General features: G+C 45.5%; 2 protein-coding genes across 3 annotated transcripts in view; one reads left to right on the top strand and one right to left on the bottom strand.

Annotated features, from left to right (window-relative positions):
- Positions 1–2,234: 2,234 nt before the first annotated feature.
- Taf8 (TBP-associated factor 8) lies at positions 2,235–7,791 on the top strand. The gene is made up of 6 exons (XM_077693774.1): positions 2,235–2,421; positions 2,747–2,845; positions 2,979–3,041; positions 5,241–5,365; positions 6,444–6,591; positions 7,485–7,791. The coding sequence occupies exons 1-6, from the start codon at positions 2,277–2,279 to the stop codon at positions 7,652–7,654; spliced, it is 750 nt and encodes a 249-aa protein (XP_077549900.1). The 5' UTR covers positions 2,235–2,276; the 3' UTR covers positions 7,655–7,791.
- A 2,158-nt stretch (positions 7,792–9,949) lies between these two features.
- Positions 9,950–13,148, bottom strand: part of Cdm (importin-13-like protein cdm) — a 79,570-nt gene continuing 76,371 nt past the window's right edge. For both annotated transcript variants that reach the window (XM_077693784.1, XM_077693783.1), the window contains exon 21: positions 9,950–13,040. In XM_077693784.1, the coding sequence (XP_077549910.1) occupies positions 12,929–13,040 (112 nt within the window). In that variant the 3' untranslated portion in view covers positions 9,950–12,928. The remainder of the gene's footprint in view (positions 13,041–13,148) is intronic.

The following is a 13,148-nucleotide window of genomic DNA, read 5'->3' as shown; positions in this document are numbered from 1 at the left end:
TTCTTAGCACGAGACTTGTTGAGAAAAAAAAAAAGACCATGACATTGCTCTTAACTGTGTTATTGCAAAAAAAAAAAAAAGCTTATCAAAAGTGGCCTTCCTGCAAAGATAGAGCACAAATGGGCAAACAGTTTCGCCACGTTTTCTGGAGAAACCTAATTTATGGGCATCTTGGTCTCAAAATGGTGTGGAGGCGGTGTGCCGCCTTTTTGCTATGCAAATCTGCTGCTGTAATGCAGCAACAAAAGCTTCAGGTGAACTTTACAGGGGGATATGCACATGCACACATACTGACATGACACGAAATTTCAAAGCTGAGATAACCATGTACAAAGCTTCTTTTGTGTATGCAGATATCTCCCAGCAAGCTTCAACCCTAATTGTTCAGGTATAGCATATTTTAAATCAGTTATAATGTTTGTGCGCACGTGAAGGCTCAAAATGGAAGCCCTTTCGACATTAGCATCAGCATGGCGCATTGAGCGCCTCGCCCCAAACTGCCAACGTCGGAGCTTCCGTCGCACTGCTCCACTTTGTGTATTTGTCATAGTTTTGGGACTGATGTCATGCTGCCCAGTCCGGACCAGTCGAGGAGCAACCAAATCAGTGACGTCAAGAATGCCGTCCTGTCATGGCAGCCGCCCCCGTATTCCTTTCGTCAAAACCGAAACTGAGACACAAATAAACGAGGCTGTAAATAATTACTATTTACGCTGTGTTCAACCATATAACGTGCCGTTTTATATTACTGGACTGGTAGGCAGCCATAGCAACTAGGAAAGAAAACAAAGTAACACGAAGATTTCGTGTCAGTACTCTAACGAACAACCGACCTGGCAGGCATTCTTGAAATAAGTTATTTATTACTTAGAACGAAAAAAAAGTTGCGGAATGAAGATCAGTGGGAAAATGCGTCTCCTGTCTGCCTTCATTATTCCCCAATCTTCTTGCCCGACATTTAAAAAACCACATACGCAGCAAAGAGCTCAAACACAAGTTTTACCAAGATATATAAATGAGTTGTTTAGTTGTGGCCACGTGGGAGGAACAGTAGAGAGTTAGCAGGTCTCCTTCAGCTTCTCGCACTGCGGGCAGACTGGCTGTTGTGACAGGACGTGGCAGTTCTCGCTGTACACTTTGTACATCCTGGGTTGCTCGCCGCCGGAGTCGACGGCATCATCCTCGTCGGCGGGGCAACCCGCGCAAACATTCAGCGCGTCCAGACAGGTCACTAATTTCACCAGTTCCTCTAAATCACTCACGTGGGTGATCGGCGATGCGCCAGTGGTCGATGCACAACAGTACTCGATCGGCACCACGCGCCCTACCGCGTTCACGGTCACTTCCATGTCGTCGTGAACAATGACGGCCTTTTCCACGACGACGAGCGAATCGACGACGCTCATCTTGCACAAGGCGATCAGCTCGTCGCCGCCGCAGTGCACACTCCAGCCGCACAGGTCCTTGCAGTCCGACAGCTTTTCCCTGAGCATGACGAAGCGCTCGTCCGCCTCTAGCTTCTCCCCCGAATCGATGACAGTAGTCAAAAGCTTCCTCTTTCGCTTGCGCTTCGGGGGTTGGTCGACGCCACTGGCAAGACGCAGCGTCGGTACGGCGCCCGGCTTCAGCCCCCAGCGGCCCCGCGGGATCACTACGAGCTTGCCTTCGACGACGTGCTCGTAGTTCTTGAGCAGGACATCGTCTACGAAGTGCAGGTCGCAGACCAGACACTTCGGTCCTAGCGTGGTCCCCTCGCGGGCGAGTGCGGCACTCCACTTGGCGGCCTGCGCGGTTTGTTTGGGTACGCCGAAGTAATGCCGGTCTTTGGAACAAGTCGAATCATACCCGCTTCTGCAGCCGTATGCGGAGCACCTTGGCATGCTTTGTAAAACCTGTAAAACGCTGAAACAAAACAGGGAGGAACCACAACATGCCCACCACAACAAAACAACGCAAACGTCACGGCGACATGTTTTCCTGCTAAATAGACAGCATAGACAAATAGTCACTTTCCAAGAGGCTTCTCCAGTACTTGCGTCATTATGTATGAACTATCGTAGTTTTATGTGAAGGCATAAAATATGACATTTAAAAGTATTTTTAAGCGTATTAGTTGTTACTGCGTAACCCATGGCAGTTATTTCCAACACAAAAGATACGAATAGGCGGAAGCCAACAGGGTATTATCTCTCTAGCACTAAATTACATGGCGATGCTTTTGCGATAGAGCGTCTGCAATCTCTCCGAGTTAGAACCACGCATAAACAACGTGCAAAATGGCGTCGTCCGCGGCCGACGCGGGCCCTGTGAATGCGCGTCGAAAAGCTCTGTTCGCCGCAGTGTGCTCTATCTGCATTGAAAGTGGCTTTGCCAGCGCCGAGCGAGCAGCCATAGAGTCGTTAGTCGAGATGCTTCAAAGCTGTAAGTCTCAAACAGTACGAACGAAGTGCATTCAACACGATGTTGTGGTGTTCTAACACGCTTTCTTTTACCAGTAACTGCGATCAGTAGTGCTGCTTGAAATTTGGCTGCATTTTGCTTTTTTTTAGCCCCGTCTTTAGAAAATATTGGAGAGAGTTGACGAAATGGTAGGAGGTGGTGCTTGATTGAGTTCGGGCGTATAATAAGTCGAACTAGATGGCGGCCACCGTAGTTGACAGTCAATGGTCTGCGGAAAATCTTGTGTAGCGCTCCCACCCTTTATTTGGTAGACGCAGCGACGTATATCGTGATTTGATTTGTCCAGGTCTGTTCGAGGTCGCCCGAAGCAGCCGGGCCTTCTGCGAGCTCTCTGGAAGAACCGAGGTGCTCTCTGGAGACGTGTTCATCGCTCTCATCGAAATGGGTAACGGCCGAATGCGATTTAATCCGTCGTGACAGCGACATCTAGGTTTAAAAAAGAAATCTCTCAGAAGACTCTAGGCGAAAGTAAATGACGTAGTGCAAATGATCTCACTCTTGACTTCGCTTTGACGCAGGTATCAATGTGGAGTCATTATGGGGCTATGTGAAACGTCCCAACCGCATCGCACTACCAACCCGTAAGACACTTTCCTTATTCCTTTTTTGTGACCTTAAAAAAATGTGTCTAGCTAACCTGCGCCTTGAATTTGCTAAGTTATTTTTGTTCCATCAGCCTTCTTGAAGCAGTGCATTTGCATTTGTTCATGGACGTTTTTGCATTAGGCTGCATCTAGAATTCAGAACAATAACAAATGCTTAAGTTCCATCCGAAGGGAACGTTACACTATTGGTATCCTTCCGTTCAGAAGGTTACCGGCAGAACTTAGCATTCCGTCCAGACGGAACCATATAATAAGCGCTAAAGTGCTGTCCAGACAGAATTGAAACGCAAGCTTAGCGTTCCGTCCAGACAGGATGAAAAGCCCATAGCACTAATTGAACGTTAACGTCTCCATGCCCCCGATTCAGAATACAGCTGTACCTGGTGCGATGTTTGTTGTTTAGGCATTATAAGTAGACAACAGCGCTCCGATGTCAATACTCAGTGCAATGAAGAATAAATGATTTATTTTAAGCATGCATCGCAGTACTATAAGCACAAAGTATTTACTAGTTCCTAATGACGAACTGCACAGCCATTGTATGTATAGTTAACAACAGCATATGCTTCTCAATGTTTATCAACCTGTTCAATTTAATGGGAAAGCAACAAAAACGGGCGTGGGTTAATGGCTACAAATAGGTGATAATTGATTTCTTGTTCAGTAAGATATGTGGGTCAAGTACTGATCTGGAGACTATGCCTGGATTAAAACAGTCATGTTAAAAAAAATGTGAGAAGGGAACGTATAGCAGCCCAGTTATAGCGATAATGAACACCACTACTTCGCAGCAAGCTGCAAGACTTGAATGAACCGCGGCGCTTTACGGGAGATCTTTCCGCAGGGCGCGGTCTCTGTACTGGGTGATTCATTTCAATTCCGTCTGGTTGGTGCTTTACCGCTGATTATAATTCCATCTTAACGAAGCACTAAAGAAATGAAAATTCCATATCTATACTATACTAATCAGGGACTGCTGTATTCTGAATCAGGGACATTACGCATGGTGGCGACGTTAATGTTCCTTTTCATTCTGTCTAGATGGAACGCTAAGCTTTCATTTCAATTCCGTCTGGACGGAACGCAAAGTTTTCGTTTGGTTTTCGTCTGAACGGAAGGTTACCAGCATAACATTCTGTCTGTACAAAACTCTAGACGCAGCATTTGCATTATTCAATTTTTGGAATACAGTTTTGTTACTTATTGCAAGCTGGTGATTGTCTAGGTCCAAAGTTGGTTACAGGCGTAATTTTCTATTTGGTGTGAATGAAATAAAAATAACCATACCTGTATTGCAAATGTGTTTTGCTAATTGCCACATTAAGACTGCCGTTTATCAGGCTTTAGTAGTTACCTAATTACTAGCATTGAAGATGGGCCAACAATCATTAAAGTAGAATTATACCCGTGCCACACAAGCATTTTAATAACCTTTGGATTGAATGTCATTTGATTCAGATGACACCTTTGAGCTGCTGAACGACATTTTTCAAAGGCCTTTGGTTGAAATGCCATCGAGTCAAAGGAGCGCCACCAACGACCTTTGAGGTTCTCAAAGACCTTTGAAATGCGAACGCTCGTACTCTCGGGCACAGTTTCTGCAAGCCGTAATAACAGAAACAATTATTTACGAGTAAAACTTGGTGTTTAAAGTGCACGATCTTGATAATTTTTCACTTGTTCTTGTTTTCTATCACTCGCTCCACGATTACAGGGTAACTTGGTACTCTCAACACCGGCAGTCCAAAAAGAAAAAAATATTGCCTGTTTCGTGTGTGTTGCTTGTAACTGTTTTTTGGCCCATTTTAACTCTAAAATTAAGTTGTTGTTTTTTTTTTGTCGAGGACAAACGGCAGCAGTGGTGACAGCAAAACATGGCGGGTGAACGCGGAAACTTTCAACTGCCTTTGAGAATTGTCGTGTATGTCGGCGCAACTCCTTCCAGTTCGAGTGGCATTTGAAATTTCGAGGGTCATTTGGCTGAAATGTCCTTTACAAAACTTGTGCAGCACGGATATTAAAACAGAAAATCACGTTCAAATTGCCTAAACTTCAAAGTAACATCAAAGCCAAAGTGTGGCCTTATAAATGCTGCGTAAAGTGTAAAGAAAAAGTGCGACGAAGCTGTGTGCACTGAACTTAATGAAATCAAACCACCCATTTCTGTGTGTGCAGCCGGAGTACAGGGACGCTCGCAGACGCCTAAGATTCTGCAGGCCGGGGACAAAAAGCCCCTGCCTCCCCACATCCCCGACCATCTCGCGCCTTTCCCCGACCCACACGCCTACATCCGCACTCCGGTAAGCCACCTAATGTCAAACCGTCTAAGTAAAATGGACTGTGCCAGTAGGTTGCATTGCCAAGAGCGCAAATACAGGGTGTTACGACGATAATTCAAACACTTAAACCTTTTTCCTGAGCGGACCACCATTCTGTTTGCGCTCAAACTTCACACGAAAGTCGCATTTTGTGGTCTATTTTGTTTGACACCGGGAACGACGACGGTACTTACCTGTTTATTCTGAAAATAAATAAAAACCATTTTCACGTGCGGGAAAACGGTGGCCGATTTGAATGTGCAAGCCAGTGCAAGCTGGCGCCACCTGGGGTATGCAGAGCGAAACGGACGATGGGGATTTGTGCTCCTTCCGTGGCAGGAAGGAGCCAAATGGGGTTCGGAAAGGTTCGGAGGAATTGGTAGGGAGATAGGCCTGGTTTAGTCAACATTTTTTTTAAAGAAAAGGCATGATTCCTAATTGAATGAAAGCCTAAGGAGCTACAAAAGATGAGGTAGTTCAGTTCAGTTCACATTTTGGTGTCGCTTTAAGGGGTAGAACTGCGTTTTATCATGGACTACTGCACATTGTATGGCAAATATGTGCTCTGGTGTGGTTGTGAAGGGTGTTTTGTCTGTGGTCACAGATTCTGCAGAGGAGGACTGGATTCTGCCACTTCGATTTCTCCTCAGCGAGAAGCTTAATATATTGTGTCGTGAACGGGGCCGTCATGGCTCTTTTTGTGATACTTTGTGAACACCGTTTTTTTTTTCTTTTTGTCAACCCTGAAATAAGATCATAGGATACGCTGCTAGCAGTCATACTAGGCTTGGGCATAATCACTTGCGGCAGTAGCTTGGGGGCTACGCTTGGCTACTGAGCACGAGGGTTGTGTTTTTTTGTTTTTGTTTTTTGTCCATGTCACATTTCTGTTTGTCCATCGTGCTTTTTTTTCGCACTGTAAGCTTTTCGTATGTGGCAGTGCCAAGTGCATCATGTGTGGATCATGAGCGAGCGAGCTGCTACGGCTGGTAGACTGCTATAAAGCGGTGACCGGGAGCCTACAAGAGCTCGCCCTGCTCCCCCTCCTCTTCCTCTGCAGACTCACAAGCAGCCCGTGACGGAGTACGAGGCTATCCGGGAGAAGCTGGCCAGCCAGAAGCGAGACGTGGAGCGCGCCCTGACACGCTTTGTGGCCAAGACGGGCCCCACCCAGAGCCTCTTTGCCGACCAGTCCGCTCCCTTTCCCCGTGAGTACCAGGGAAGAAGCCGGCTCCAAGCCGATTTGAACCCAACAGAAGCCAGCGCTGTGCCTAAACAGTGCCTGCTTGGAGGAGCCCATCTGTCAGAGTTTATTTGTTGCTTCATTACATGAAGGGAGGGGAGCTTCATGTCTTCTTAATGGCTTCATGGTTTAAGTCAGCTTGGTGGAAGATTGTGTTGGTGTGAAGCAAACGAAATAGACAGCGGATGAGTCATTATGGGCAGGAAATATTGTAAGCTCTTTTGCAATAAGTGTAATTGAACGTGTGAAATTTCTTTAGCCTCATTTCTGTACCAGATAACTTTTCGCTGGAGTTGGGAATTTGTATAACTGTGTTTTACCGTAAACACTGTTCTAAGTTGCTCTGTATGCTGTATCAGGGCAAATACCCTATGGAGGCCTTTATGTAGACCAGCGCAGTAAAGCTCCTGCATTGCACGTTTTTTGCTATGAACACTGTGCAGTAAAAGCGCAGGTTCATCTTGAATGGGAGTGATAAGATACTTCATTGAGTAAAAAAATAGCGGAAGCGAGACATGTTCTGGTAATCTGGCAACTGGGGTGAACAAGGTGATGCAATGATAAAAGACATTTCAACGTCACTAAGCATTTGTCAACAATACTCAGCATGCCATGCAACAAGCATCGTTCGACATCAAATCAACATGTTATCAGAGTTTATAACGTATGGTGTTTATAACATATGATATCAAACTATGTTATACTAGCTAGTATCAGAGGTGGACAAGCGTGAGGTCAATGGGGGGGGGACACAGTACCATGAAGAGAGAAAGAAAACAATCTTCTTTTTTGTTTTTCGAACAAAGTGAATGTGGTGCTGCAAGTGTCCTCCAACGCTTGGCTTCTTTGTGTTTGCAGTGATAGCCTGCAAGCCTGTGGCCCAGCCGTACCTGGCCGCGCTCCTTCCCAAAGACCAGGTGTTCGAACAGCAGGACGAAGAGCAGTCCAAGAACGGTCCTGACCGGCCAGAGCTAGTGGACAACCCATACCTGCGCTCCGTCAAGATGCCTAGGAAGCGCAAGCGATGACGCCTTGTGGAAGCTGCTTGCGACGTTCTCAGCCCCATTCTGGGAAGAGACTCCCTAGAGACTCTAGACCCTAGAGATCACCTGGAACACTTGGGTCGCGAGGGTCCATAGAAATGGATGACACAGCCCATGAGAGAGAACGTGAGTCGCTATGTCCGACTTGGCACAACTCTCAAGCCAAGATTCTGGCTCGACGCACTAGTCATGTAATGTGGGCGAAGAAATGGATGATGTGCATCCCATTCCAAGACTGACTTCGTGGATGACAAGAAATGATGCGTTGTGTCTGGTGTGCAGTGAAGTCGGCGGGCGACCCTGTTTGCTTTGGACCGTATTTCAAAAGGCAGTCTGGAGACGGGAGTCATGGTTGTACAATTTGTCAGTGACGCACGGACTTCGCTTTAGCAGCAATGATGTCAAAGTGGTTGTTGTTGGAAGGGCGACTTCGCAATGGACTCGTGCGGGTGCTTGGCTTCGTGTTTTAACTGTTTGAAACTTGGTTTGGTTGGGGGATGAATGCGGGTATGTGGTGTTGCGAGTGCGATAGTGTGGCGATGTGTCACACCTTACTTGGAATGCCATTTACAATAAAAAGTTTCCTACCGACGAGTTTGGCATGAACGCAATTGTGGTGTCGCTCACTGTAGTTATTTTCAGTGTATTTTTCTACCGTCAACTATTACTAGCAAAACAGTGAATTTTAAGGGTGTGGAACAATTTTAAAAAAAATGTAAATATTAAAAAAAATCGTAAGAAATTGATAAAGTCGAACCACGTTAATTCAAAGTCGCATAATTGGAATCAGTGGATTATTCGAACTGGTCCATTGGTCCCGGCGAAGTGACGTGTATTCGAATAAGGGGAAACCCTCGCTAACTGGAACCTGAAACACTTGCAACGATTCAGTCGAACAGTATTGCCCGTCCGCACAGACCAATTTTCGTGGAATTCGAAGCCGAAGGGGTGTTGGGAGTCGTATTGCAGGCGTTGCTACCTTCACACTACGCATCGTAGTCCGGAAATGCGTGCCTGCTTCTTCGGGTATGCATCTCGAACTGACCATTGCGTATGCCATACTTTCACTGCACGTTATTATTAACAGTGCACTCCAAAGGACGTACAAGGGACCCCCGCTCGTTGGAACAGATTTTCTATCCCCTCGGAGTTCGAATTAACGAGGAAAAATGTGCAGTTGATTCGTACTTGAAAAAAGTACTTGATTCGGCATTCTAATTACAAGAATCAAATTCGCAGCCCGAAAATTTGGCTCCAGTACATGCAGTGAAGACAGTTGGACAGAAAAGCTGTAGAATCTTTGTTTTTGTCTTTCACCAGTGGCACGTCACAGATCGGTGCCTCCACTGTAACTGGGAGAGCACCGTCGCAATATAAAAGAGCAACTGATCCTAGAGCCTAGCAACTGATTTCCTTGTAGTTGCAACCCTGCAATGGGCTCAAATAGTTATGCAATGCATTGCTAGAGCTCCCAAAAAGCAGCGTGGATAGGATTGCGAACAGAAAAGGCAATATGACCAGTGGTGGAGTGTCGCCGAAACTGATAAAAGATCATCCTCAAGAACCCAAGCGAACATAGGATGAGAAAGCATCTCCTGAAACACATCCCTTTGATCATCACTGCTTATAGACAGCAAATGGGAATTTTAAAATTGTTTACAACTCCACCATGAGCTAACTAATAATGAAGAGTAAATGATGCTCAACGTAACGGAGTTGTTCAATTGCACTACGAATTTTCCAAGGTACCTGCATTACATGAAGACCTGATCGATTGAGTGATTGTAGGGTTTAACGCACCGACGCAACGCAGGCGATGAGGCGTGCGTAGTGGAGGGCTCCGGATTAATTTTGACTACCTGGGGATCTTTAACGTGCGCTGAAACCTCGAACACACAGGCGTTTTTGCTTTTTGCCTTCACCAGAAAAGTGGCTGCCGTGGCCAGCGATCGAATCCGTGTCCTCGTGCTGCACGGAGGCCTACAGAGTATTTGCGACACAGTTGGTTTTGCCACGAAGTGTATTTTGTTGGTGGATGATAGTGTGAAAAAAATCGCCAATACCCAACCATATAAAGCCATGCTGAAAAATTTAAAATCTGCACACTTGCAGAAAATATGGTAAGTGAACCCAACATATTTAATTTAACAAGCAAATGTACTGCTGCAGCAGCACTGAAACAGCTGATGAACCAGATGATGTGCGGTCAAGTTGCAAATGGACATAATTTTCGGTTTAGTCAAAAGTCGACGAATAAAATCAGCACAGCTCAAAACCATACCAAAGCAACATGACTGGTTTATTACTCTGACACAAACTGTACACTGTACAACCTATATCATGATGATGAAACCAACCAATTCAGTGTTTCTAATCAAGATGAAGCAGTGTGTAATTAACGATAGTGATGGCGATGGCCAAGGCTTATTCAAAGTGAACGATGTATGGCAAACTGCAGCGACTGTGTTGCCTAAATGAAACATTTTCCCTTGGCCATCTAGTCTGATAATCCGGCCATGATTTTTTTTTCTTGCCCTGTCAACTTCCTCTCTCGTTTCGAGGCTACAAAATCTTGCTTAACAAATGATGAGGTACCAGTACCTGCTGTTGTGGCAACTTCTTCTTGAACACTGACATCACACAAGCTGCCTCTTCAGGAAAAAAAAAAAAAAAATTTTTAGCCAGCAAGAACTGGCTTAGCCATGTCCCACAAACACAGCACTAAATTTGTCTCAATGAACATCTGTGCACACATCAGTTCGTCACACAAACAAAACAGAACGCGTCTTTGTACACAACTGGACTTCATAGAATCAGTCTTGAGAACAAACTCCCACACTCTTGCGGATGTGTCCAGGGCACCGGGGAAAAAACCGGAGATAGTCACTTATGGCACTGATAGGAAGATGGTGATTGTCACAGTACACGGTCAGCTGAGCAGTCCATTAGGTTCCATACCGGCACTGGTGGAAGTTCTCTCATAGGGACCATCTGAACTCTGTCGGCACTTGAAGCACACTGTGATAAACTGTGCGTTGCAGCTTCACGAATGAGATCCTTTCGGCGACAACCGATTCAAAAAGCACATAATTTGCTCGCCATAGACTTGTAGCTTCTGTGTGTATAGAGGGCGGTCACCATTTCAACATTATTACATGAAATCAGATCAGACGTTCCAACACCAGGCTGCATAAAAGAAAATCCATTCGAGCAACTTTCCATGTTTGGAGTGGGGCATATGTGGCGGCCATAATCGAAACGCAAGCTCGTTAACTGGTGACTGCTAGCTAACTACCTGCAACCCCAGCGGTAATTGGCCATAAAACCCTTTTGCTCACATAGATTGTGCCTCAACTCCTGTAAGTGCAAATCCTGTATATCAACCGCAGCAGTATCATTTTTACCTTTTACGGCATATGGCGGTATATTTTTTAAAATTGTCATTATTATTGATGACAAGACCAAATTATCACTTTAAAAACAAACAAACAAACAAAAAGGGAACACAAACGGTGTTGAAAAAGGTTGTGCCCACATACTGTCAAGCAGCTGGGCACATTTACAATGCTTACCCCTTGAAATTTGGTGAATTAATTAAAAAAGGAAGTGTACCGCTGACACTGGCCATTTTGCACCTACCACAGGGTATGACGCTCACTTGTTTTGAGTTGCCATACGACTTATATACCTATTTTTCAAGAGATTCTCGTACTATCGAAGTATTTTAATGCTGAAAAACCTGAAATGGAAACCACCTAAAAGTTCAAATTGAGAACAGCCCGTCATCTAAGCCTAACATTAGAATGGCGGCCAAAGTTAGCGCACATACGGCCACTCACAAGTACGAGTAGAGTTGAGGCACCCCGTTCATCTAAACGCTGCCAGTTGGTTTTCCATTGCGCTGTGCCAAACAGCCGGCCGCAAAGACTCTTACGTGGTTCTTTACAAAGCAAGCTCATCCGATATTTAAAAACCCCAAGAAACTGTGGTCGTATTGCACGTTATCAACGCTGAAATACAAGTGCCGCAAAAATTGGGCATGGGTGCTCTTTGCCCAAGTTGGCCTTGCGCCATTTAACACAAACCATCAAAACTTGGCGTGGCTGCCCACTCCGATTCCTTGCTAGAGTGTTTTAGTGATGCAGAGTTGCTCAATATCACCCGTTGCAAAACTCCCCATAGGTCCCATGTATCAAAACTGGTTCTGCAGTTGGCCCCTGCTCTGAGGGCAAATACAGGCAAGCATGGTGCAAGTTGACTACCCTGCCATCTCTCAGCAAAAAGTTGAATGACAGTCGAAGTTCGTCACAACGAAGTATTATCGGGACAGTAATTAAGTTCGTTATATCCGATGTTCGTTGTAACGGTAGAGCTAAAAACTGGTTCAAACCATTTGGTAATCTGGCTCCTGCAAAAATGCTCGATACAAAAATGCATTATCCCAACCTTCGAACCTGCTATAAACAAGTTAACCCTCATCTTTCTCCTTGCGGCATTTCAAGCTCAATGAACCGGAACAAGAAATGGGAAATTACAACAGAACAAAGTTCATTGGACAAAACCAGCCTGCGTTCCTTTTTTTGGGGGGAAGGATGTGATCTCTGTCTGGTGGCCATTCACAGCACTGAGTAGGAAAAAGTTTTCCACAGCATTCACGAACAAAGGGGCCTTTTCTACTTCTGCGGTTTCGGACGCCGGGAGTTCTTTCAAGTAGCTTCTCAGCCTACTGGTCACATATTTCTTTGTTATATCCGATAGTGTGCATGCCTTCCACAGTTTCACTTCCGTCTTCCGTTGAAGCGTGACCAACCAAATGAAGCGTGACCAACCAAATTTCTTATTTAGTTCGCTACAGCCGATAATTCACTATATCAGTGTTCGTTATAACGAGGTTCAACTGTAGCACTCAAGCGCTTGAGGATGCTGCAACAAGTCATAAAATAAAAACTGTGGAAAAATAAGTCAGAAGTACCTAACGTAATGCTGCCTAATTTGAAAAGCTAATTTATTTTCATTGAGTTGTGTTATCAAGTAAAGGCTTAGCCAATACACTTGCTTCTGAGCTTCAACGAAGCAAGGGCGCCCGCACAGCCCAGATCCCGAAGCGGAATTTCGCAACTGGTGTATATTGAAGAACTCTGATAGCGATGTGCTCGCATGCCCTTTAGCTCGTGTCTCAACGTACGTCGGAAATGCATTCAAGGACTTTAACGCACAAAGTCACTCTGGCTGTGGCCACGGCTTAGCACTGTCGTCGAACTAGTCGATGCGCTGCGTCGTCTGCGCAGCATACTCCGTGCCAACGAGTCCCCGGCATACAAGGCTCATCTCGACGAGGGTTTCCTTGATGCAGCGTTTATTGCTTCGCTCCCTGCAAGGGCACAGAAGGAGAGTAGTAAGCGAACGACACCAAGATGATACAAACTGGTCAACAATGACATCCCAGACTTGACAAAAACACCCCAAGGTTCAGAACATT

Source organism: Haemaphysalis longicornis, unplaced genomic scaffold (assembly GCF_048455015.1).
Source record: "Haemaphysalis longicornis isolate Haplotype H1 unplaced genomic scaffold, Haemaphysalis longicornis Haplotype H1 scaffold_12, whole genome shotgun sequence".
Lineage (NCBI taxonomy): Eukaryota > Metazoa > Arthropoda > Arachnida > Ixodida > Ixodidae > Haemaphysalis > Haemaphysalis longicornis.
The sequence above is the reverse complement of the archived record's forward strand: the minus strand, read 5'-3'. Positions and strand labels throughout refer to the sequence as shown.

Coding starts and splice junctions, on each gene's coding strand:
- Taf8 (XM_077693774.1), top strand. CDS start 2,277: ATGGCGTCGTCCGCGGCCGACGCGGGCCCTGTGAATGCGCGTCGAAAA. Junction 2,422..2,746: donor AGTCGAGATGCTTCAAAGCT/GTAAGTCTCAAA, acceptor TGATTTGTCCAG/GTCTGTTCGAGGTCGCCCGA. Junction 3,042..5,240: donor CCGCATCGCACTACCAACCC/GTAAGACACTTT, acceptor CTGTGTGTGCAG/CCGGAGTACAGGGACGCTCG.